At 63.7% G+C, this 394-nt stretch overlaps 1 protein-coding gene across 1 annotated transcript in view; it reads left to right on the forward strand.

Moving 5' to 3' along the window:
* Positions 1–394, forward strand: part of EMH_0039770 (uncharacterized protein) — a gene marked incomplete at both ends in the record, with an annotated part of 3,032 nt that overhangs the window by 1,116 nt on the left and 1,522 nt on the right. Inside the window, one exon of the mRNA XM_013495437.1 lies at positions 162–280. Coding sequence (XP_013350891.1) covers positions 162–280 — 119 coding nt within the window. The remainder of the gene's footprint in view (positions 1–161; positions 281–394) is intronic.

A 394-nucleotide genomic window follows, 5' to 3' on the forward strand; every position in this document is an offset into this window, starting at 1 on the left:
GCAGCAGCAGCAGCTGCTGCTGCTGCTGCTGCTGCTGCTGCAGCAAACACAAGAAGCAGAGGTATTGAGACACAGGAAGCTGCGGATACACCCCAGGAGACAGCAGAGGAGACGCAGCCGCATGCATTCGAGGCCCAGAGGGGCCCCTCTCTTAAACTCAGCAGCAGCAGCAGCAGCAGCAGCAGCAGCAGCAGCAGCAGCAGTCTGTGCAGCGTGGGGCCCCCGCATCTGCTGACGAGCAGCACTGGGGCCCCCTTCTTAACGATCTCCCCGTACATGGGTAAGGCAGCAGCAGCAGCTGATCCTGCTGCTGCTGCTGCTGCTGCTGCTTTGCAAGAGCCCTGGGGGGGGCTGATGGGGCCCCAGGGGGCGGATTGCTGCAGCACGCTGCTGC

Source organism: Eimeria mitis, genomic scaffold (assembly GCF_000499745.2).
Source record: "Eimeria mitis Houghton genomic scaffold, Emh_scaff1573, whole genome shotgun sequence".
In the NCBI taxonomy this organism is placed as follows: Eukaryota; Apicomplexa; class Conoidasida; order Eucoccidiorida; family Eimeriidae; genus Eimeria; species Eimeria mitis.